Consider the following 24,515-nt stretch of genomic DNA (forward strand, 5'->3'; position numbering starts at 1 on the left):
TTAGGGCAGACTCGGAAACTTCATGAAATCGATGGCCTTCTAGCCACATGCTACATCTAAATGTATCAATATATGATCTGATACAATGACAATTCTACAGGTGAGCTCTAAAGAGAGGTTAGAAAGAAATAAAAAATACAAGAATCAGATATAAAGAAATAGAACTATCCAGAAAATATGACCATCCACTTAAAACTACGGAAAACAAAAAAATGACAGCTTAGCAAGGTGGCAAAGATACAAGATTAATTTACAAAAGTGAATTATATTTCTAAAGATTAGCAACAGACAGAAAATACTTTTAAAACAGTAACTTTTAGAACAAAAATATAGATAGCTAGGAATAAGTCTAACAAAAGTGACTTAAAAATCTACATACAGAAAACTATAGAACTTTAATGAAAAACGTTAAAAATTTCCTAAGTAAATGGACAGATAAACCTAACACATTAATGGATGGAAAGATGCCATACTGCAAAATGTTGATTCATGCCAAATAGACATACTGATTTAAAATAATTCCAATCAAAGTCTCAGCAGGGCTTTTTATGGAAACTGAGAAGCTGACTGTAAACTTTACATAGAGGAGCAAAAAGCTAGGAATAAACAAGACACTGACCAAAAAACAAAATAAAAACAAAAACAAAAAACAAACAGGGTAGAGAGATTTGTGAAAACATTTAGAAATGAAGACAGTACTGAATAACGACAGTGACAGATAAATGGAAAAAATGAAATTTAACAGTTCAGAGACAGTTCCATGCACATGTAAAATCTAACTTTTGACTGAGGTGACAAAGCAGATTAATGGATTAAGATGGACTATACTATTCAATGATGTTGGAAAACCTGGCTATTTGTATGGGGGAAAAAATGAAACCAAATCCCTTCTTCAGACAATACACAAACGCTAAATTAAACATTTAAACATCAAAAACAAAACATCAAACTTTAGAAGGAAACATAAAAGAAAGTTTTGTGACTTCAGTCCTAATTTTCATTTTCTTAAACAGGATACAAAAAAAGCAAAACCTGTAAAATATTGATGAATTCAACCACATTAAAATTAAGAACTTCTGTCCATCAAAATGTACCAAATAGAAAGTGAACACAAGTCCTAAGCTGGAGAATACATTTGCAAAACTTAAAACTGACAAGGAATTAGTATCTAGAATATACAAAGGACACCTAAAAACTAGTATTTTTAAAAACTATACAAAAATAGAGAAATGACCAAAAGAGATAGAAAATAGAAATGGGATAAAACAATAGAATAGAGAAATGAACAAAAGAGATATCTTCACAGGAGAAAACATATTAAAATAAGGAAAATGTAAATTAAAATACTATAAAATACCTTATCATATTCATCAGATTGGCAAAATTTAAAAGCCTAACAGTAACAAATTTTGTGAAGATGTGGAATAACTGGAACTGTTAAACACTTCTGTTGGGAGTGTAAATCAAAACTACTCTACAGGATACACTGGAATTATCCTGTTAAGGTGAAGATTACCCAGAGAACTCCACTATAGGTGTATTCCCTAGAATTTCTAACAAATGTGCACAAGGAGATATGCACAAGAATATTTAAGGCAGCACTGTTTAGATTAACAAAAAATGAAAACAGCCCAAATATACAGTAACATAAAAATGTGTAAATAACACATATATTTATATAATGGAATCCTATGCAGCAGTGAACAACAAATGAACTACAGGAATAGGCATTAATACAGATTAATCTCACAAGTAAAAAAAAAAAAAAGCCAGCTGTAGAAAATAACAATAAAATTCTATTTACATAAAGTTCAAAAACATGGAACTGTGACAATAATTCTTTGGAAATGCATACATAGGTTGTAAAACTATAAAGAAAAGCAAGAGAAGAATGTGGCAAACAGATTAAAGGCACCCTTCCCACAACTCCTGCCTCCTGGAGTTCATGCCTTTGTGTTTTCCTTCCGAGTGTGCGCAGGACCTGTGACTTGCTTCTAACCCATGGAATGTGGCAAAGGGATGGGATGCTACTCTGTGCTTACGTACATCACACAAGACTGTCCTGCTAGTAGACTCATTCTAGCCTCCTTGACGGCCTGATGAAGTAAGCCTCCAAGTTGGCAAAGTCCACATGAAACTGGAGGGGGCTTCCAGGAGATGAGGGCAGCCAGAGAGAATCTGGGGCCCTTAGTCCTACAGGTGCAAAGATACGAACTCTGCCAACCATCGTAGTGAGCTTTGAAGCAGATTCTTCCCCAGTCAATCCTCCAGATGAGAATGTAGCCTGGCCTACACTTTGGCTGCAGCTTTGTGACCCAGCTAAGCCATGCCTGGACTCCTAACCCACAGAAACTGTAAGATGATATAATGTATATTGTTTTTAGGCTGCTAAATTTATTTGCAAAATATAATATACAGCAACATGAAAATAATACAAAGGATAAACACAAATTCTGGGTAGTGGTTACTTCTGGGGTAGGTTTGAAATATTTCACTTTTTTTTTTTTTTAAGTAGGTTGGAATTAGGTTTTATGGGCTCTCATTACAGAAACAAAGAGTCATTTGTGCCGTCAATGCATTTAATCATTCCTGCTTGAGACACCTGATACTTAAGCAGTTAATTTCAACTTGTAGCCCCCCAAGAGCAGAGACACTATACACAGAAGATAAATTGGAATGCTCATGGAATTTGTAATGCTCAATAAATCACTGTTTCACTAAATAACAATTTCTTACTCATCTGGACAGAGCGTTAAAGATGAAAAATAAAATGAACAGATACTTGACGCTTACTTAGAAACAAAAATTACATCCAAGCCAAGATGTTAAGATAATCATAAATAGGTTTTTATTATACATGTCACTAGAGCACTTTCAGATTCCCATAAAATATAACCCTAAACACACCAAGTGCTATGCTCCTCCTTGCTACATTAGAACATGCCACAGTCCAACAAGGACTGCCTAACTGCCACTCGGCACTGCAATCTCCAAGGATTAAACTGCTAAAAGTGACGGAATAAGCATTCGAGGCGAGGAAAAACTGATGGCAGAGACTTTCTTCAACTTCCACCTCCATTCTCTCACTGTGGCCAAGCACTGGAGCTTGCCTGCAGACAGGCTGCTTCCTGCACGGAGAGGAGCCTGTGCATTTTTCCTTGTGATGCTTCACGCTGCTGACAAGTTCCTAACTTATTACTCCTTGCTGATTCCGACTGGCTTCTTAAACCTTCAGTATCTTTGTCATTCTACAACCTTTTTATTAAATGGTGATGTACACATCTTGTTTACTTTCAAAAATATTCTGAGACAACTCTAGCCTGTGATCCTTTTCTTGCCATTTGGCTCAGGCATACTTAGACGCTGGCTGTTCACCTGCTTACAGACCCTCCTGATCAGATTTCCAGGATCTCCCTGCCATGCAACTGCTGCCTGCCACCTGCTCACTGTCCACATCTTTGGTCTGAGGCACGGCACGTGCGTAGTTTTAGGATCTTCATATTTCCAGAAGATCTGCATTTCCCTGGCTCCAGCATGACGCCTGCTCTTATCAATTCTTTACTCTAACCAGAAGGTGATTCTTGCCTTAAAGAGAAAGCCTTATAATTAAATAAGGCCTGAAAATTTGGTTCACATACTGGTTTGGTTTTCTAAAAACTACTAAGTGAGACACACATACCAAATGTTAACCAAAGCAACACTAGAGGAAATATGAAGATTCACTCAAGTGTGCCTCTCCAGAGGCAAAATAAATCTACCAATAAGTTAATGACCATCCAAACCAACTTGAAAAGATATCAGACCCCTGAAACAATATACTAATGTTTTACTTCCAATTCTTACCCGTTTTAAAAACTCAACAGGACTGTATTTGGGCCCCAAGACAAAAATTTTCTTTCCTCTTTGAGCTACACCACTGAACACTCGAGCAAATGCAACAAAAGACTCTTGGTTGTTTTCCTCCTGGGGCACAGGCTTAGGGGTCATACTTTCCACCTGTTGCTCATCACCTGCCAGAAACAAAAAGATAATGAGTGCCAAGAATGCTCTCTTTAATCCAGGGACTGCCTGGAAACACAGAGGGAACAGAGAATACAATATGTTTGGTCCAGTTTCAGAAAAAGAAACACCAAGAATGAAAAGAACATTGATAAAACCTGTGATTAAAGCTAAAAGCTCAAAAGCTAAAGGATGAGTGTCCCAAGTCTAGCAAAAAGGCAAACACTTTGCACCACAGCCTCCTTGGGAAAGCCGTACCTCTTGGCTCTTCTCCCTTTGGACTTGTGTCAAGTGCACGCCCATCCTGGGTGGGCTCCAAGGGTACCTGTGCCTGTGCTGCTGCAAGCTTCTCTGCGTGCCTTTGTCTTGCACGCTCACGTCTCTGGGCAATTTCTTCTTGAGTGAGAGGCCTACAGGATTCACAAATATGTTATCATCTGGCAACATCAAGCATCTCTCAGTTCATTCAAGCAGGGAAATGGCCAAGTACTGATATGGTTGGGTAAGATGATGGTTGGTCCCAGCTCCCTTTCAGGCAGAAGTTTTCTCCAAGTTCTCTCCTTGCTGGTAGCAACAGAAGAGAGGGCAGGCCTGCCAGGCTCTAATAATGCTGTGTCCCCAGCTATTGTGAGCTTATGAAACTGACATGTAAGAGTCCATGTCCCCAAATGGAACAATACAAGAGCATGGAACCTTTCTCAGACATGCATATTCCTTCTGGAAGAGGCAAAGAACAGGGAGAAGGAAGGGAACGAGTAACAGATACCAGGGCTCAAAACACCCCTACAGGGAAACAAGCACAAGGCCTCAATGAGAAATTGAGGTTTTTTCCATAGGTACAAAAATACATGTTCATGGAGAGCTGGGGTTCAAAACGAGGCACTCAAGGTCAGGCTGAGTACTGGCAATTCAGCAGGACTAAAAGGTTAAACTGAAATTATCAATCATTGTATTAGAACCGAGAAGTACCATCACAGAAAAGGCAGTGTGCAGGTATGTGTGTGTGTTTGCTGGAAATCAGTCTGGGGAGCGGTGTGTGTATGTGGGGGGAATTAAGCTGTTTTCTTCCTAAAGAGTTACCCTCATGCCTGTCAGACCACAGAGGAGGTACTTAGAGCTTTAATACTAAAAAGGTCTTTACAAAGGGGGTGCACTAAGTAGAATAAAAACGGGCAAAGTTTGGATTTGGAAGGTGGAAACCAGGCAGTTAGACTATTTCCCAGGACATGGCTCCCCTCCCTTGTTGGGGTCCTCATGAGCCCACCAGCATGCTCAACCCCAGCACAAGAGCAAGGCCAATCCCTGCCTTCAGGATGGTAGAATTTGAACATCTTTTGCCCTATACTCTGGGACTAAACATCAAGACACCAAGGCTAATCCTCTGCTCCCAACTGGAAGCTCCAGCTCTAGAAGCTGGATAACTCTGCCTGGCCCAAAATTTAGTGCCTCCCTCCCATGCTGCCCTCACCTTTGACATTATGATTCCTGCTTTACTCCCCAGGGTCACTTGACACCTAAGTGATAACGTCATGCTCCACCCTGCCATGCCATCTTCCTCTGCTCTTGCCTTAAACACTGGAAACCACACAGGTAGCCACTCTGCATGGGCACTGCTCGCTTACCTTCCAACTGGCCACACGCTCTTGGAGCTCCTGATACCAAATGTCCTAAAACTCCTTCCACCTTTTTACTTCACCTGGGCTAGCCTGGCAGGTGACTGCTTAAATCACTGACTGTCCATTGCTACACTCTTCACATGCCCGTCTCCGAGATAACACTTTCCACCAGGACACTAGTTCTGCGTTCCTCTGCATCTGCCCCTCAAAACAGATGAGTGCAGTTCTAGGAGTAGGCCCTTCTAATCAGACCTATCCCACTGTAGGTAACAGGACTGTGCAATAAAATACAAATAGACAAGAGACAATTTTTGAGACTGGCTTGGCCAGGCGTCTGCTGTGAGACAATCAGAACTACTGGCGCTGGAAGAGAGACAAGCTCCTCCTCAGAAGAACTCTCGAGTACAGACGAGCTCTGCTGCCACACAATCTCCAGCCACAGCTGTTCTGTCCTCTGGAGCAACATCTCACAAATCTACTTGCCTCCCCTTTCCTCTGAATTATCTGCACACATGCCATCCCCCCTTCCTTCTCTCCCCCAGGCTACACATTCCAGCTGTTCCTTCAACCAATCCTTAGGTAATACTTTCCTTAGACTTTTGCTAAAAACTCGTATCTGAAAAGTATAAATTAAAATATGAATGCAGAACAAAGTATTATTCTTAGAGCAGCGAGGATGCACCAGGTAGCAACCTGAAGAGACACAGTCTCTTCTAATGGTCTTATCACTATGCTCCAGGCGCTGTGTTAATCACTTTACACACACCATATCACGTATTTATCACAGCAATTAAATGAAGTAGATAGTATACCCCTATTTTACATATGAGAAAATGGATATTTTGAAAACTTGAGTTTTTGAAACTTGGTATTTTGAAATATTTTGAAACTTGATATTTTGAAAACTTGACCAAAGTCACACAGATATCAAATGGAGGAGCCATAATTAATTCAAACTCATACCTGTCTGGCTCTAAAGTCTATGCTCATTGTCACCAGGCTATGGTCTTTCACTCAGGAGGAATTAAAGATGATAAAATCAGCATCTTCAATAAATGTTGATTTCATTTTAGCTTCAGTTATAATAGAAAAGCAGCATATTTGTTCACCTTATTTTTTTGTTGTTGTTTCTTTTTTGAGATAGAGTCTCACTTTGTTGCCCGGGCTAGAGTGTCGTGGCGGCAGCCTAGCTCACAAAAACCTCAAACTCCCGGGCTCAAGTGATCCTTCTGCCTCAGCCTCCTGAGTAGCTGGGACTACAGGCATGTGCCACCATGCCTGGCTAATTTTTTTTTCTATAGATTTTTAGTTGGCTGATTAATTTCTTTCTATTTTTAGTAGAGACAGGGTCTGCTCTTGCTCAGGCTGGTTTCGAACTCCTGACCTTCAGCAATCTGCCCGCCTCAGCCTCCCAGAGGGCTTGGATTATAGGCGTGAGCCACTGCACCCAGCCTCACCTTATTTATTAAATCCTCATCTGCCTAAGTTCACGACAAGCTCTGGGATAATCAGCATTTACAGTCACCGAGTTAACACATGCACAGATGCTTGCTATCTCTCTATGTATTTAGCCACCCATCCAGCTAACACCTGTGATGTGCCAGGCACTGTGGTGGGCACTGGGAGTGGTGCTAGAGGGAAACAAAGCAGAAGATACTGTATCCAGTATTTGTTGAGAACAAAGAGGAATTTGTTTGCAAGAAAACAGGGCTCTACTAGTAAGGAAACAGCTGTGGGTTGTGAGCTATATCTAGGCTATAGTATAACCAACCATGGATGATACTTCCTAAAGGGACAATAGTTACTAATACTAAAGATGAAGGAGACCAGAGGTGAGAATGTCGAGTGAAGATTCAAAGGTCAGGCTGGGAGGTGAATGTGAAGGGGAAAGGAAAAGAGGCAAGAACACAAGAACATGGGAGAAGTTCTGTAACAGCCCCATTCACATACAGAGACTTCATGAACAACAAAGTGGCACTGTTGAGCAGTGAGTAAAAGACAGTGTTTTCATTAAATCAAGGAACACTCTTTTAGGTTTTCCTGGTGTCCCATCCCATTTCCTGCTTTACTTTTCTCTTTGACATATATCACACAGAATTTAACAAATTCCAGTCTATATTAAAGGAAAATAATACTCTCCTGCTCCTGGCTGGGTATACATAAAATAGTAGAGATGGAAATATACCAACCTCCAACGGTATATTTCTCAAATTTTAAAAACAGTGAAACTTACATGAGAAATCAGCTAGAAGATGTTAAAGAGCAAAGTAATGATGATGACCTTACCTAGTTACACCTGAGAACACTCTATTGCTGTATAACAATTGTTGAAACTGATACTGGTTAAATAAGAAAAGGCTAAAATCAGTAAAACAATCTAATGGAATAGAATTAATTGCACTACCAGAAATATACTAAATTCAGGAAAACACTGATGAATATTTCAGAAAAATGTTCACAGAAAATGTAATTAATAGTAAAGGCATAATAATACTATCATTCTTCAGCAAGAAAAGGAAGGATGAGTACAGGTAGGAATTTTAAATGATATAAATACATGTACTTGAAATCTCAAGAGCAAGTTTTCCAATTCTCCAATATTTCCTAGGATTCTACTAGAATCTCTGAGATGCTCCTACTGGCCAAATAATTGAATTTCCTAAAATATCAAGAAACTGTTGCTACATGTAGAGAAACAGAAATAAAAATCTAGTTGAAAAATGGTTTGGGGGATCAGGTCATGCTAAGTCTCAAATGCCACTAAGGCAGGTTGTTTATTTCACAGCTTGGTGATCTGACCCTCACTCACCCACATATCATTTTCATTTCAGCTATTATCAACATATTATTTACTTAATACTTTATTTAAATGGACAAACATTTTTAACTCACTAAAACTTAAAATCTCATTGCTGGGAAAAGAAAAGCTGCATCACTTTACATAAATAGGCAACATACACGAATGCACATTAAAATAAATATGACAACTAATTAAAAACTTGTTTCCCCAAGTACTACTGAAATCATCACCATCACTTCATACTTGAGGTAAAACACTAAGGGATTCTAAGGAAGAGACTTGCATCTTCACAGCTGAGTCTCAGATCATTCTGAAGGAAGGGTGGCAAATGGGCTGGCAGAACTAAAGGTGGGGCAGGGGTACCAGCTAGGAGGGTGCTGCAACAATTTCCACAAGAGATGGTCACTACCTAAACTGGTGGGGAAGGCAGCAGACAGCAAGGAGGGGAACACGTATGAAAAACAGAGGATAAAGAACAGACAGATGCCCCAAGACTCCAGAACTTGAGAAATAATCCATCTCTCACACCTGCCACATATGTACACATGTAATACACAGAGAGAGAAGCAAAAATACTCATAATCTCCATTGAGGTAGACAGAATTAGATGATGCAAGGCAGGCTTAGATTAAGACTTTCCTGACATGTTTAGCAAAAGTTAACGGTTGATATTACTACTCTTCTTCAAATTTACATCAGTTCAAATCAATATCCCAGAGTTGACTTCAACAGCTTTCTCCTACAAAGCTATCACAAAAGGATATATTACTATACAAACTGTATGGTACGCTGGGGGTTGGCTTGATATGAATTCTGGGTTGAAGAAGAAAAACATTATGTGTGCCCTCCCACCCACACCCCAACTACACACCCACTGAACATACCCCATTTCCCTACCCCAGCCCCACTTCTCTCTTTTCCTTACCTTGGCTTATTCTGAGGCAAGGCCTTAGCATCGATTGCAAACATTTTGGAAACAAAGATAATAACTGGAGCAGTGTCCTCACTTCCACATTTCATAAAAGCTAAAGAAACACGAAGTAAAAATGTCACTATTTTTCTCATTATTTAAAAAATAGATTTTTCTGGAAAACAATTAAGATGTTTAAGACATGGCATCATCTAATGTATAAGTAGTCCATAACTTTCTATAACTCGATAAAATGCCACTTAGAGAACTGTAAGATTTTTAGGAAAGAATAGAAGAGCAAGAGTAAGCAGAATTGGCACAAATGAAGGCAAAACCAATGGAGTAGGAGGTTGGGTGAGCTGCTATGTAAGAGCTACAGGTATGGAATGAGGTTAAACACCCACTATAAGCCTTAATAAACTATTTATTTTATTAACAAGCTACCTTGTTGACTGTTGAAAAGATACTGTATTTTTTAAGCCACCCATCACCTCATATCAAAATAATCTGTACATAAAGAATTCAAGTGTGAATAAAACTATAGGAATTACGAATAAAGCAACACGGCCTCACATTTTAACAGGATCACTCTGGGGGCAGTGTTGAGAAAACACTAAAGGAAATCAAGAGCAGAAGCAGCTACTCTAGTTGTTAAACTACTGCAATAACCAGGCAGAAGTTAAAATGTTGGGAAGTCGTTGGATTCTATAAGAATAAACTGGACTTGCTGATGGACTGGATGTAGCAGTATAAGGTAAATGTTAAGAGCCACAGATGACTCTGAAGTTTTTGGATTGAACAAATGAAAAGATGGAAGTTCCTCTAACTAAGATGGGAGTTAACTAGCAAGGCAGGTTTGAGCATAAGATAAAAAGCTCAGTTTGGGACACATTAAGTTTGAGATGTTTCTTAGACAGCTGAACAGAGAGAGGGACTGTAGAAACTGGACACGAGTCTGGAGATCAGAGAACAGATATACACTAGAGACACAGACGTTGGAACTCTGAGCGTGTAACTGTCATTTAAAGCCTTGAGATTGGATAAGATCACCAAAAAAGCGAGTACAGGTAAAAGAGATGAGGTCCAAAGACTAAGCCTTGCTTGGGGCACCCCGAAGTTAAAGTTAGGGAGATGGAGATGAACCAGAAAAAGAGATTTAGGATAAGCAGCCAAGGAGACAGGGAGAAAAGTAGAAGCATGTGGAAGCCTAGAAGTCAAGGGCAGAAAGTGTTCCAAGGAAGGAGTGATCAGCTATGTCAAATGTTTGTGACAGATTTAGTCAAATGAGGATTGAGAACTGGCCATTAGATTTAACAAAGTGAGAGTCTATAGTGACCCCAAGAGCAGTACTGGAGTGGTTTTGGGGGCCAGGGTTACAAATGCAACCGAAGAGGAGGAAAAGAATTGGAGACAGAGAGCACATACAAACGAATTTTACGGAGCCCACAGGGAGCAGAACGGGAGGCAGCTCCCTCTCCACATGGCGCATGTGTACAGGGCTTCTAACGAGCAGCACAGCCCCTAGAACCACCTTTCCACAGTCCCTAGGGACACAGCATGGCAGTGATGCCACAGCTAAGGGAACACATTCTTGCTTGTTTGGGAGTATGGAATATAACACGATTATGAAATAAGATCAGGGCAGGAGGGAGGATTCCCAGAGTCTCTGGTCTCCCAACCCACTAGCTAAGCAAAATGACTATAGCAAAACCGAAATTTTGGGGAGAAGAGAACCAAAGCTGGTGAAATGGTCATTTGTGAAACTATTTATTTATGGAAGTGGACATTTGACAAATTGGCCAGCCACTCAGCAAACTGGTCTAGAGCAGCCTGGACTGAGGAGAGACAACGACATGGTACATTCCAGTATGTTCATCTCTGCCTCACCTGCTTTCAGTGCTTGGGTTTCCGGTGGAAGAGAATCAAACGTCTGTGATCCCGTGCACATCAGTTTCTCCACCCTCTCAGCAGTGATATCAAGGGGACTAGGAAGCTTCTGACACACCATAGCTGAAGTCTCTTGTTAAGGACTGAAAGGCTTGAACTAGCGCCCTCCATCAAGGCAAAGAGTCACTGAGTGCACTAAATATCGAGGCAACAGGGTCTGTTTATACAGAAAATGCCTGGGCTGTAAGGCAACGTTGTTTTATGCATCACATCTCAAAATATGTACACAATTGCAGGGAGTTCATGAATGCTCTAAAGCTCTGAAGCTAAGACAGGATCCTCATGACAGATACTCTAACACTGAGGCTCATGGAACAAAGGGGACAACAGAGCTTAGCAAGCAGGTTGGCTACTTGTGACCTTGAAATGAAACAGTGATTTAACACAAACTTCTAAATTATCTACCTACATATCTATATATATATATCTAAATCTATCTATATATATAATATCTGTATACAAATCTTAGTGCATTTTTATTTTTACAGATTGCTAAACAAAAACAGAAATGTCTTTTAAAAAATTCCTTACTGGTAGTACTGACACTAATTAGTGTATTAAATTTTGAAGTATTAAATGTAGTTTCATGGTAGAACACTAAATAAGCAGAGAAGACTTACTTTAGATTGGAATGTGTTATTTCCAGAGGATTTCCTCATTGCCAATAACCCATTGTTTTTTCTTGTTTTATCAAAACTATTTCATTAACAACCATTAAAATAAAGGATACCGAGAACAGCGTGGGATATGGGCAGCCACTGACTGCAAATGGCATTGATCTGAACTTTAGGATCTGAATGTCGTGCCTCTCGGGCTCCAATTTTTAATCCTAAAGAAGTCACTATTTTATCAATTTTTTCTTTGTCCCTAGAGCAAACACAAGATTGGAGGGGGAAAACAGTCACATACAGATATGAACAAGCAGTAGGGAAAAGGAACTCAACATTATCTGGCACATTTTTTTTCCTTATGTGCTACATCTTTTAAAAAAAACCTAAAAATGTTTGAAGACGACCCTGACACAGCAGAGGACTCCTCAGCCTCTATTCCTACACTCTCAAGTGCATCCTTCTCTAAAATGTCCCATGAGGCACCATTCACAATCGCCTTAAGCAAACTATGTCAATTGGTAAAGACATTTTACAAATAAATGCTAAAAAGTCATTATTCCACCTCTACAATAACTTAGAAAGTAAATACACTAAAGCAAATTTGTAGCAGGCAAGTTATTTACCAAGTTCCCTATTAAAGATCCTAGAAATCCAGTATCTTTTCTGCTACAATTACTATTTTTTTAAACTGGGTTTGTAAAAACAAAGGCCTACTGTCTCTTTCCATCGTTTTATCTTTTCACTTCAGCATTCTATAAAATATTGCTGTTCTTCCTTCTCCTCCACCACCCTTTTCTTGGGTTACACACACTCCTTTAAATTGTTTCCAAGCCCCGCAATCAACTCATCTGCAAAAGCTCTGTTCCCTTTCTCAGCCTATCTCAGCTTTCTCAAGTAACTCATTAAACTGGAAAGTAAGGCAAATTATACTGCCCAAAGATAAACAATTTTATAACAGTCTTACCTTTTCAAGACAGCATCATACAAACTCCATATATTTTCCAGGATCAACTGTACAAATAAAGGTTTCTTTCCTTTAGCCTGCAGAAAACAATATATGGGCTTAAGTTCCTCAACATTTAATAGCCATTTATATATTTATTCTTGACATGTTTTTATTATCAATATGCCTCATTTCTACTTGAAAATATTTATTCAACAGTAAAGTAGATGAAAGTAGTTATAAGAATGCTCTAAATAGTCAACAACCAAGTGTTCCCTTCCTTTGGGAAAAACAGACTTCACAAATAATATGACCATTTGGGGGACATATCACTATGGCTGCCCCACCACTAAAATGAAAGAAACACACACAACACCCAGACCCAGAGCCACAATACTCTGCTCTTTTCATGGACTTCAGTCTAATGTTCACAAAGAAACCCTATCATTTCTCCTACCAAAATATGCAAAAAGTTAATATCAAGAGCACCTTGAGGTATATACTCTAACATATACATGTGATGGGATATAAACTGATACCTCCTTTCTGAAGAACTATTGGCAAAAGTATTAGGAAATTAAAAGTCATTCCTGGTTTAAAAAATATCATAATGAAAACAAAAACCTATGCACAAAAACGTCTACCACAGCTTTACTTACAATGGCAAAATATTTGGGAAAAAAAACAACAACTATGTCCAATCTTAAGATAATGATTACATAAACAGTGGTACTCTCACAAAATAACAGGATGCTTACTATGTGACAGGAGCTGTTCTGCAGAGTTTACACAGATTATTTCATACAATTATAACTACACTACACGTCTATTATCTCAATTTTACAGGTGAAACAAATGAGACAAAAGTCTCAGAGCCAGTAAGTGGCAGAGCCCAGATTCAAACACAGAGTTAATTCTCAAGCCTGCTCTTTCCCACTTAACTATGTTCACTCCCTTTTAAATATACTGTTTATAAAAAAGCTTTTAGAGGCAAGGGAAGATGTTCATGATATAACATTAAGCAAAAAGGCAGCTTATATAAACAGTATAATCTCAACTGAGAGAAGTATATATTATCCAAAAGGAATGAAAGAAATTACAACCATATCACTAACACTGTTGGCTTCTGGTTTTTCCTTCTTTTTCTGTGACTTTATGAGTACTTTCTAAAAGGAATATATATGATTTTCAATGAGAACAAATTTACGAAATCCTGAATTTTACATTAAAAATATAAAGCTTCAAGAAAAGTGTCCTTTGAGGCTACGTGACTAAGCAGTCCCACATCACCTCTATCTACAGAGGAAGGCGTTACAGAGCACCTCCCACTGCCCATCAGCCTGCACGGGGAGCAGCACACCATGAGGTAAGGCCTCAGTTGAGACTAGAAGTCCAGTGAGAAATGGTATGTCTAGAAAAGACATTTCTTTACGGTGAAGGAGACATACAAAGGCATGACACAAAGTATGTGTCTTCAGGTGCCCAAGATCTCAGACTTTTGGTTCTCTTAAAAAAAAATGCAAGGCCGGGCGCGGTGGCTCATGCCTGTAATCCTAGCACTCTGGGAGGCCGAGGCGGGCGGATTGCTCAAGGTCGGGAGTTCGAAACCAGCCTGAGCGAGACCCCGTCTCTACTAAAAATAGAAAGAAATTAATTGACCAACTAAAAGTATATATACAAAAAATTAGCCGGGCATGGTGGTGCATGCCTGTAGTCCCAGCTACTCGGGAGGCTAAGGCAGGAGGATCGCTTGAGCCCAGGAGTTTGAGGTTGCTGTGAGCTAGGCTGACGCCACGGCACTCACTCTAGCCTGGGCAACAAAAGTGAGACTCTGTCTCAAAAAAAAAAAAAAAAAAAAAAAAAAAAAAAATGCAGGTCTTTGTTCACCACATTTAAAAAGGGTAAGAATTCTATGTAAACAATACTTGGATACAAGACTTGTAAGGCTTTCCCAATTTTTATATACAGTTTACAAATCCCTCGTGAACTCACCTACATAAAGTAAAGCTGAATTACATCTATTAAAAGTATTACAGTACAGGTTTTCATATGGCAAGAATGTGACCAAGAATCAAAGGGACATTTGCCACATTACCTGATCAACCTTCATAATCTTCTTAGCCTTCATATTTATATAATAATCTCCCCACAAGGTTTTCAAAAGAACTTCCTTTTTGATGCCAATCTTTTGACTATAGATTTTGGCAAAGTGTTCAATTCTGAAAGAAAACCAAACGTACATGTTATTAATAACAGTAAGTATAGCTAATACTAGAATGTTTCTGTGCCAGGTACTATTCAAAGTTCTTCAGATGTATAACTAAACTTAATCATTTCAACTATCCTACAGATTTCTCCCATTTTACAGAAAAGGACAACAGAGCATAGAGAGATTATACAGGTAAGAAGTGAAGCTGGGATTCAAACCCAAGTAGTTTTGCTCCAAAGTCCATGTTCTTGGCCAACATTCTCTAAATTAATATGAATTAGAATTCATGTTATAGCTCCCTCTCTTAATTTGGCACATATAAAACAAGATAAAAGAAACAAGAGCCAAGGAAGTGCAGGTTCCAGCTGCCCATCACAACTATGCCAACAATAAAACCTTATTTCAGTTCTTTCCTGCTATAAAGGACTGTTGCTCACAAAGGAAATGACCTCTATAGCTACAACCTGCCAGAACAAGTTTTTTAATGCCCTGGATTAAATGGTAAACATACACATACTGACCTAACTCTCATCAGCCCACAGACAAACCAGCTACCACCACAGTCTCCAGCCATAGGAGAGCAGTCAATCAACCGATGAAGGTGCTACAAGTAGTATCTGCATCATCTGGGATAAAAGGCCTAGGAAATACCTTTCTCCAGAGAACAAAATGTTTAACTGAGATTTGAGACTAGAACTTTCAAAGTACCAGCATCTTGCCTACTCAAGAACAAGGCAAGAATATCCCCTTACAACTTCTTTTCAACACCGTACTGGGAGCCCAACCTAACACAATTAAGACAAGAAAGGAAATAAATGGTCTACTGATTAGAAATGAAGAAATAAAACCATCTGTTCACAGGTGACATATCAATAGCTCCTCCACAAGAGAAGAGAAGGTGAAAGGCCAGCACACCTACTGGGTAGAGTTCCTGTGCCTCCAAAAGAAAGCAGGCTGTCCTTACCACATACTGTATGGATCAGTTAAAAGTACAGATCTCCTCCCTGGCTTCCTGTGGTTCAGCAAAACCAGAGCAGGGACCAGAGCTTTCCTTCCAGATGATATAAGTCTGGAAACCCTTATCTTTGCAGTTTTTCATTTATCAACACACCCAGTTTTGCTAAGCAGGCTGCAAGCCTCCACGCAGATTTGCATATCCAATTCAGGATCCAAAGGCAGGTCCAAGGGTCTACACATGAGGAAGACATTAAGAGGCACCTAACTATGGCCCGAGTCCTAAGCATTCTCCAACCTAACTTTAGCAAGAAGCCCTGTTCTTTAGGAGTGTTATGTAGGTCCTCAATGAATAAAGGTGAAACTTTGATCTCCATATTGGCAACTTGGATCTATTTTCTGATGGTTAAAACTGGAGGTAATGACTAAGTAATGAGCATATCAAACCTGCAACTTTTTCTAGCTTTTGAACTTGAATTTTTTTTTTTATTTTTTTGCCTGATATAGAAACACATTTTGTATATTCTTCACTGACACTTAAATTCTGACTTTAATTGTGCTAATTTTTTTTTTTTGAGACAGAGTCTCGCTTTGTTGCCCAGGCTAGAGTGAGTGCCATGGCATCAGCCTAGCTCACAGCAACCTCAAACTCCTGGGCTCAAGCAATCCTGCTGCCCCAGCCTACCAAGTGGCTGGGACTACAGGCATGTGCCACCATGCCCGGCTAATTTTTTCTATATATATTAGTTGGCCAATTAATTTCTTTCTATTTATAGTAGAGACGGGGTCTCACTCTTGCTCAGGCTGGTTTCGAACTCCTGACCTCGAGCAATCCGCCTGCCTTGGCCTCCCAGTGTGCTAGGATTACAGGCGTCAGCCACCGTGCCCGGCCTAATTGTGCTATTCATATGGTTTATGTTTCTGTTGACTTAATCTGTGAAGAGTCTGCCAGTGATATGGTAAAATTCTCCCCCCAAACCACATGCCCAAGAGTTCAATTTATAGCTTTATTTTTGTCTCATGTACCTTGCTATTATGACAGTTGATCTATAATCTCTTCACTAGTGAAATGTGTCCATTATCTGCATAAAATGATCCTTATGCCAGAATTAATTTGCCATAAATTCCATTTTATCATTAATATTGCCAAACCTACTTTCTTTTTGCTCACATTTGATTGACATACCTGAGCTAGAGCTTTGGTATTAAGCCTCTGTCCATTATGCTTTATGTTTATCTTTTTTATGCGGCAAACTTCTGAAACTTCATTTTTTTTAAATGAAATTTCCTTCTTTTAAAATACTTTACCTCCTTAATGGGGGACTTCATACATTTATTATTATAACTACTTTGATCAGTTGGATTTCCAGTGTGGTTTCTGTTATATTTCTAGGATTTTTTAAAACGTTGATTTGTGTAACCCAGACTGTATTATATTTTATTTTTTACAATGATGCATCAGGTCAACACCCTGGTATTAATTCTAAAGGTGGTAAACTTAAGGCCAGGCATGTGGCTCACACCTGTAATCCTGGCACTCTGGGAGGCCAGGAGGATTGCTTGAGCTAGACTGAGACACTCTTCAGCAAAAATAGAAGAAATTAGCCCAGTGTGGTGGTGCATACCTATAGTCCCAGCTACTCGGTAACCTGAGGCAGGAGGATCGCTTGAGCCCAGGAGTTAGAGGTTGCAGTGAGCAATGATGATGCCACAGCACTCCAGCCAGTATAACAGAAAAAAACTCTGTCTCAAAAAAAAAAAAAGTAGCAAACTAAAATATTTTCATAAATACTCTAAAATCTCTCAAAACCATAAATTATAGTAAGATATTTATCCATTTGCTTAGGCCACTATCCTCAAGCCCTTTTCTAGTCTACCATTTATTTACATATACACATAGATAGGTACATAACTCTTTCAAAATAATGTTTCCTACCCTTTTCATTCTTTTTTATCCCATAGTTACCACAAAATTTGCTTAACATCTACGCATTTCCCATTATAGCTTAGTGCTTTTATGTCAGTTATAATTTTAAAACACAGGTTCTAGCATTTCTCCATTCTTGAATTCTATTTTAATTCATTTCCTCTAAAGAATTAACTTCAAAAAAGATTCTAAGAGACCTGCAGAACAGATCTATATTACAAAATTTTCCTGATCTATCTGCTGCCTATCTCTCTGAATGACAATTTGGCCAAGTATGAAATATTGAGCCATATACCCTTTTGCCTTCCAAGCTACCCAGCAAATTAACATTAATTACAGGATTCTAAGACACTGGTACAAGATGACAAATAAAACTATTAGGAAGGGCTTTTCATTATCTCCTTTACTGTCCCTATTCTACAAAGTTGGGGCTTCAGTTCTATTTATCTAAAACAAGGACTTAGATTCTTGCTGCTACCCATCCAAGTCTATGTGTTTCTGCTTTTCAGAGCAGATTCTCCTGGATTAACATTGATTAACAGGATACATTTACGCAGCAGACCTAGTAGGTTTAGCCTCTAGTCACACTTCTTAATCCTGTCCCACTGTATGTGAGTTTACAGAATCATCTTCCAAATTCTGAAATGAGCTCATTTTCCACCTTTTATGATGCATGCAGCTATCAACTCTGCCTATTCACTGACATTTTAGGGGAAAATTGGAGGGAAAAAAAAGGTCCCCAGACCTTTCATTTCCACCACTTTCCCATAAATTAACATATCAACTTGTTGAGAACAGGCACTAGATTTCTAAATATGAAATTGTCTACATGGGAACAATCACTTATTGACTGATAGGATCTAAACATGTCAACAGTCGTAAGGGATACATAAATTATTCTATCCATTCAAGCCCCTCCTCACTCCTTCTCCCACAATAAACTTCCCCCAATTTGTAAGATTTAAACTTAAATTAGCAAAAAGCATTAAATGACATATGAAAATCATTCTAAGGACAAGCCCCCCACCTTGTGGCTCACCAGTAGAATGCTCATAAATTAGGAGATCCACAGGTCTGACCTTGTGATGTGACTGAGTGAATCACTGTGCTTTTTAATTGCAAGAAATTCTTACAAATCATCTTAGCCCAATATTCTTATTTTTCACATGAGGAAACTGAAGCCCAGAAAGGTGATAATGGCAAGCCATCAACCATATATGGAAAGTGTAAATTCTTAGCAGGTTCATAATTTCTACTTTCATTATATATTCAATTACCTGAATTTATTTAAGTTTGGTATGACCTTTCAGGCATAAAGCAGACTAAGGTATCTATAATTTATTACCAACATGGAAAATTAAGATATTTTAATATATTATACTGTCCAAGGCAAAATATGTTCAGTCAAAAGGAAATGAGAGAATAAGTTGCTATCAAAAGGAATGCAATTTCCATCAAAATTCTAGCAAGATGTTTTTACAGATATAGGCAAGATGATTACAAAATTCATATGGAAAGGCATAGATCCTTGAACAGCTAAAATAATTCTGAAAAAAAGAACAATAATGTGGGCAGAAATACTCTACCTGATTCCAAGACTTATCCTATAGCTGCAGTAATCGAGACTATGTGGTGCTATTGGAAAGATGGACACACAGATCAAGGAACAGAATGAAACACTCAGCACAGGCCCATGTAAACATGCCCCACTGGTTTTGACAAAGGTACAAAAGCGATACGATGGAGGTGAGACAGCCTTTTCAACAAATGGTGCTGGGTAATTTGGACATCCATAGACCAAAGAAAAAAAAGAATCTGGACTTAGTCTCACAACCTTCTACATAAATTAACTCAAAATGGATTACAGATTTAAATGTAAAAAGTAAAACTATAAAACTTTTAGGAAAAAAAAACGAGAGAAAAATCTTCAGGGTCTAGGGTTAGGCAAAGAGTTCTTCACCTTGACTCTAAAAACAAGATCCATAAAAAGAAAAACTGATAGAGTGAACTTCACCCGAATTAAAAACTTTGCCCACTTTGAAAGACACTCTTAAGAGGATATAAAGCCAAGCTACAGACTGAGATAAAATATTTCCAAAGCATATATGAGACAAAGGACTAGTGTCTAAAATATAAAAGCACTCTCAAAACTCAACAGTACAAAAACATATAATTAGAAAATGAGCAAAGGACATGAGGAGCCATTTAAACCAAGAGGATATACAGGTGCCAAATCAGCACGTGAAGATGTTTAATATCACCAGCTGTGAGGAAAATGCAAATTAAAACCATAATAACCTATTAGTGCACACCCATCAGAATGGCTAAGATGAAAATGGTGATGATACTAAATGACAGTGAAAATTTGAAGCTACTGGATCACTCTCTGCTGGCAGGAATATGAAATGGTGTAGCCCCCCTGGAAAACAGTTTGGCAGTTCTTTAAAAACTAAACATACAACTACCATATGACCCAGCATTTTCTAGGCATTTATCCCAGAGAAAGGAAAACTTATGTTCACACAAAAAACTATACATGAATGTTTACAAAAGCTTTACTTACAATAGCCAAAAGCTGGAAAAAGAAAACCCAGATGTCTTTTTATAGGTGAATGGTTAAACTCTAGTAAATCCATGCCACAGAATACTAAGCAATAAAAAGGTACCAACTACAGTATTAATATATGCAACAACTTGGATAAGTCTATAAAGAATTATGCTGGGTGACAAAGGCCAATCCAAAATAGGTTACATATTGTTTGGTTCCTTTTCTGTAACATGTCATTTGATTCCATTTTTATAACACTCTTGAAATAACAAATTTGGAGAACAGATTAATAGTTGTTAGGGGTTAAAGAGCACTTGGGGCTGGGAAGGAAGGTGTAGCTATACAAGAGCAATATGAGGGAGCCTTGTGATGGAAATGTGCTCTATCTTGACCACATCAAAGTCATAGCCTTGGTTGTACTATAAAAATGTTACCAAGGTGGGGGAGGTACTAAAGGAGACAAGAGAATTCTCCATGTAATCTCTTACAATTGTACGTGAATCTGCAATTATTTCAAAATAAAGAGTTTAACTAAAAAAAAAAGCAATTGCATATAAAATCCACAAAAAGATTTAATGAGACTCAAACAGACTTACCCAAAGCCCCATCCATCTATTGCACTGGTAAACACCACGTTTCCCTGTTCTGGAGAGAAGTAAAGGTGAGAATCATCTGTGTCCTCCAAGCCAGTGCTCCAGTCATACACTTGCTCTCCTTGTTCAGAATTTAGATTCACCTGGGATTCAGTCTCTCTCTCTGCTCTTTCTTCTAGGACTTTAGAAGTAAAAAGAGTTCCTGTGAGTGCATTAATCTAGGAGAGACGGTGAAATGGCAGAGTGTCACTCAGCTGCTTAGCATGCTCATGGTAGGAGAAGCATTGCCTAACTTTTGTTAGAGAATCATCAGTCACAGTTTGGGCACACACAGATGAAGGTGACATTTACAATCAATGAATAACTTACAGGTTATTGATGCATTCTTTCAAAACCCAAGAAAACTAAATCATAAGGCTTTTGGAAGGTCATTTTTATGGTGATTATTTTTAGTTTAACATAAATGTTAAATCTTTGTTTTGCAGTACTGAGGTCTGGTATGACTTGTAACTCGGGATTTCCAATTCCTACAGTCCTAGTTTGTAACCATAGTCAACTCCCTTGCCCATTTCTCTCACATCAGCTGCTTGAAATTTTCACCACTCTCTTCAGGCCCTCTTCCCAACCTCTATTCCCCAACTATTTTCACTCCCAAATAAGCAGTAATCTTATTTCCTAGCTCAGAAAGAAAGTGGAACCTATTACTCAGAATTCTTGCAAGTTCCCCATATGCCAGCTTGTAAATCTGTTTACACCTGCAAATATTGCTGGCCCTTCGTCTGCTACTGCAGGGCAGGAGTATTTCACCTGTATCTATTTCTACAAGGAACTAGATCCATCCATCAATTCTTTTTTATTACTCTACCTGTATCATTGCCTCCTGTTAGCAAATAAATATACTCAGGTTGGTCTCCTCAATGGCTTTCCACTGTCTTGAAGAAGAAATTTCAAACTCCTATGCATGGCATATAAGGTTCACCAAAATCTAAGTCTCATACTCCTTTCTCCCATCTCATCACTGCTTAACATGATCTAATTCTTCAGCTATAATGAACAATTTGTAGTACCTTGAATGAAACATTGTACCCAAGCTTTCTCTTGCCTTTATGACTTTGCACATTCTAGTTCTTCTCTTATGAATGTCCTTTCCCTAATTTTCTGCCTGGCAAACATCTACCTTTCTTCCACCTAAAGGCAGCCACTGTGAGACTTCTAATTCCTTCTTTCCTCTTGATCCAGACTGGGTTAGGTGGCCCCTCTTCTATGCTGTCAAATCACACTCAGGACTTACCTCACTGTTCTCCAAATAACTCTTTAACTGTCTCCCCAAGTACAGTCTTTGAGCTCTTTTGAAAACAGGACTCTGATCTATCCATTGTTATATTGATAATCCCTAGCACACAATGGACATTCAATAATTCATTTATTCAATATACAAGTGAAATGTTTGCTCAAATAAATGAATGAATGAATGTTTGGGTAAAATTTCGTCTAAAGACAGATAATAAAACACCATAGTGCCTCCTAGTATTGCTTCACTTTGGAACCAAGCTACAAAATTTTAAACAAGAGAACCTATTATCCAAGCTTTATACTATGGGTTCTACCAGGACCTGAGAACACTGTTTGTTCTGTCGCCACTATTGTAGCAAAACTTCAACATACATAAACCTTAAGTGGAAAAGTTCAATTTTCTGTAGCAATGCCTCATATCCAACTCAGTAACTTCCTTAACTTCCTTACAACTTTTCTTTGAGTCCTAATTTTTGAAATACTGAAGAATAAAATACCTGTTCTAAAATATTCTTGAGGTGAGAATAGGCCTCCTGTGGGGTGAATTTCAGTTCCACTATCAAGCGATCTATCTTGTTAATCACTAAAACTGGACGGATGTTTTCGAGCCAGGCTTGTCGCAGAACTGCCTGTGTCTAATAAAAACAGAAAGAAAAATGTAAAACTCATGATTTGAAATAATTAAAACTACTCCCATACTCCTTTATCACCACTCAGACTATGCCAGTCAGACAAAGGTATTCATGAGGCATTCCACAAAGTATATCCACAGCACAGTAACAAACGAATGCAGACAAGAAACCATCCTTACCTCTACGGAACTGACAGTTTAAGAAGGATAAATAAAATTATGCAGAGATATGAAGGGTTTGGTGGAAATATGTATCTATAGACACATACACACACAGGTACACGGAGTTAACTGAATAATTATAAAATAAAAACTCATGATACCAGCACACAAATCAAAAAATATTATAAAACATTTCTCCAGAAGCAACCTGTGTACACATCCCTGATCTCTTAAAGGAAACCTCTAGTCTACTATTTTAAAGTCAGGTGTGTTAGTTTCACTTATCCTTTCAAGTTACATACGACACTACACAGACGAAGGCTGTGGCTCTCAAGTTGGGTACCTGTGCCATTAAGGGAAATCAAGGGGAGACTATAGGATAATCATAGTATACCTTCTTAGAATATCAGATTTCCTTCATTTGAATAATTTAAATCTTGTATTATTCTTTAAAAAAAAATTAAAACAAATGTGTATGTTAGGGAGAAACAACGGTGATTGTTTTTTAAGATAAAACATAAGTTTTCAAAAAAAATTTTTAAAGAAATGAACTTAGGCACCTTGAGCTCCATCCCCACCACAGTGCTAAGTTCCCTGTGGCCTTAGGGGGTGAAGTTTTTAACTTTGGTGGTACAGATGAGAAACACTGGATTAAGGATATGGAAGACTAAGAGAAATAGAAAGGGAGTGTGTGTGTGTGTGTGTTTGTGTGTGTGTGTGTGTGTAAGTAGGTGGAAACAGATGTGTAAATTGAGCCATCAACAGAAGAGAATTTCTCCCAGAGGAGAACTAGTTCAGTATCTTGGGATCAACAATCTCTCACAATTCAAAAACCTTCTCTATCATTGGAGTAAAACCTCCAGATCCTCCCCAAATGCAACATTTCTCCAATTTTTGCTAAGTCCCTTTCTAAGAGGATATCACAGACACTTCAATCCAAAATATCTAGAGTTAAAGTCACCATCTCTAAAATCCCTTCAAAACTCTGGCAACTTAACTCCATCACAGACTGGAACATTACCAAATGTGAAATATAAAACCAATGTTCTGTCAATGAAATGCCTAAAGTGGTACATAGTAATCAACAAGGGTTCCTCCTATTTCCCTACCTTCTTTGGCCACTTAAATATTTTCACATCGCCATCCATTATTACCTGCGGACAGATGCCTTCCACGGCATCTACCACGATAATGCACCCATCACAAATGCGAACAGCTGTTGATACTTCTGAGGAAAAATCCACATGTCCTGGAGAGTCTATCAGATTAATCAGGTACTCCTCATTACCTGAAATAAAATTAGAAACACACATTTCAGTTGTGCAGGTATACAATACTCTTCCTCAGTAATTCTAGAATAAGAAAGTTTCTA

At 38.5% G+C, this 24,515-nt stretch overlaps 1 protein-coding gene across 5 annotated transcripts in view; it reads right to left on the reverse strand.

Moving 5' to 3' along the window:
- EFL1 (elongation factor like GTPase 1) overlaps positions 1-24,515 on the reverse strand; it is a 123,768-nt gene that overhangs the window by 85,535 nt on the left and 13,718 nt on the right. For 4 of the 5 annotated variants that reach the window (XM_076004697.1, XM_012751735.3, XM_012751746.3 and 1 more), the window contains 10 exons: positions 24,298-24,431; positions 22,848-22,985; positions 21,061-21,275; positions 14,922-15,045; positions 12,848-12,924; positions 12,003-12,139; positions 11,213-11,335; positions 9,341-9,440; positions 4,258-4,409; positions 3,844-4,010 (listed from right to left, as the gene is read on the reverse strand). In XM_076004697.1, coding sequence (XP_075860812.1) covers positions 3,844-4,010; positions 4,258-4,409; positions 9,341-9,440; positions 11,213-11,335; positions 12,003-12,139; positions 12,848-12,924; positions 14,922-15,045; positions 21,061-21,275; positions 22,848-22,985; positions 24,298-24,431 — 1,367 coding nt within the window. The remainder of the gene's footprint in view (positions 1-3,843; positions 4,011-4,257; positions 4,410-9,340; positions 9,441-11,212; positions 11,336-12,002; positions 12,140-12,847; positions 12,925-14,921; positions 15,046-21,060; positions 21,276-22,847; positions 22,986-24,297; positions 24,432-24,515) is intronic. The other variant, XM_076004698.1, reaches the window with a different exon arrangement.

Source organism: Microcebus murinus, chromosome 7, assembly GCF_040939455.1.
Source record: "Microcebus murinus isolate Inina chromosome 7, M.murinus_Inina_mat1.0, whole genome shotgun sequence".
Classification (NCBI taxonomy): domain Eukaryota; kingdom Metazoa; phylum Chordata; class Mammalia; order Primates; family Cheirogaleidae; genus Microcebus; species Microcebus murinus.